This window comes from Papilio xuthus, unplaced genomic scaffold (assembly GCF_000836235.2).
Source record: "Papilio xuthus unplaced genomic scaffold, Pxut_1.1 DF827726.1, whole genome shotgun sequence".
In the NCBI taxonomy this organism is placed as follows: domain Eukaryota; kingdom Metazoa; phylum Arthropoda; class Insecta; order Lepidoptera; family Papilionidae; genus Papilio; species Papilio xuthus.
Window position 1 is genome coordinate 777 of NW_013530923.1, and position 271 is coordinate 1,047.

The 271-nt window shown below is 57.9% G+C and overlaps 1 protein-coding gene across 1 annotated transcript in view; it reads right to left on the reverse strand.

Moving 5' to 3' along the window:
• Positions 1-179, reverse strand: part of LOC106116478 (peritrophin-1-like) — a gene marked incomplete at its 3' end in the record, with an annotated part of 683 nt that extends 504 nt beyond the window's left edge. The window contains exon 1 of the mRNA XM_013310348.1: positions 9-179. Within this exon, the coding sequence (XP_013165802.1) occupies positions 9-179 (171 nt within the window). The remainder of the gene's footprint in view (positions 1-8) is intronic.
• Between the last annotated feature and the right edge of the window lie 92 nt (positions 180-271).

A 271-nucleotide genomic window follows, 5' to 3' on the forward strand; every position in this document is an offset into this window, starting at 1 on the left:
GCCGCCACCTCCACCGCCGCCATCGCCTCCACCGCCACCGTCTCCACCACCGCCGCCTCCTCCACCACCGCCGCCGCCGCCGCCGCCGCCACCATCGCCATTTCCATTGTCTTCAGGAATAACTCTATCTCCACATTCAACCTCTTCTGGATACCAACATTGTTCTCTGTAGGGATCATATAGGAGATTGCTAGGGCAACGCATCACTACTGGGACACCGTGGGCGCATTTGTAGAATTGGTTGCAGTTTTCGTGGGCTACTAAGATACCG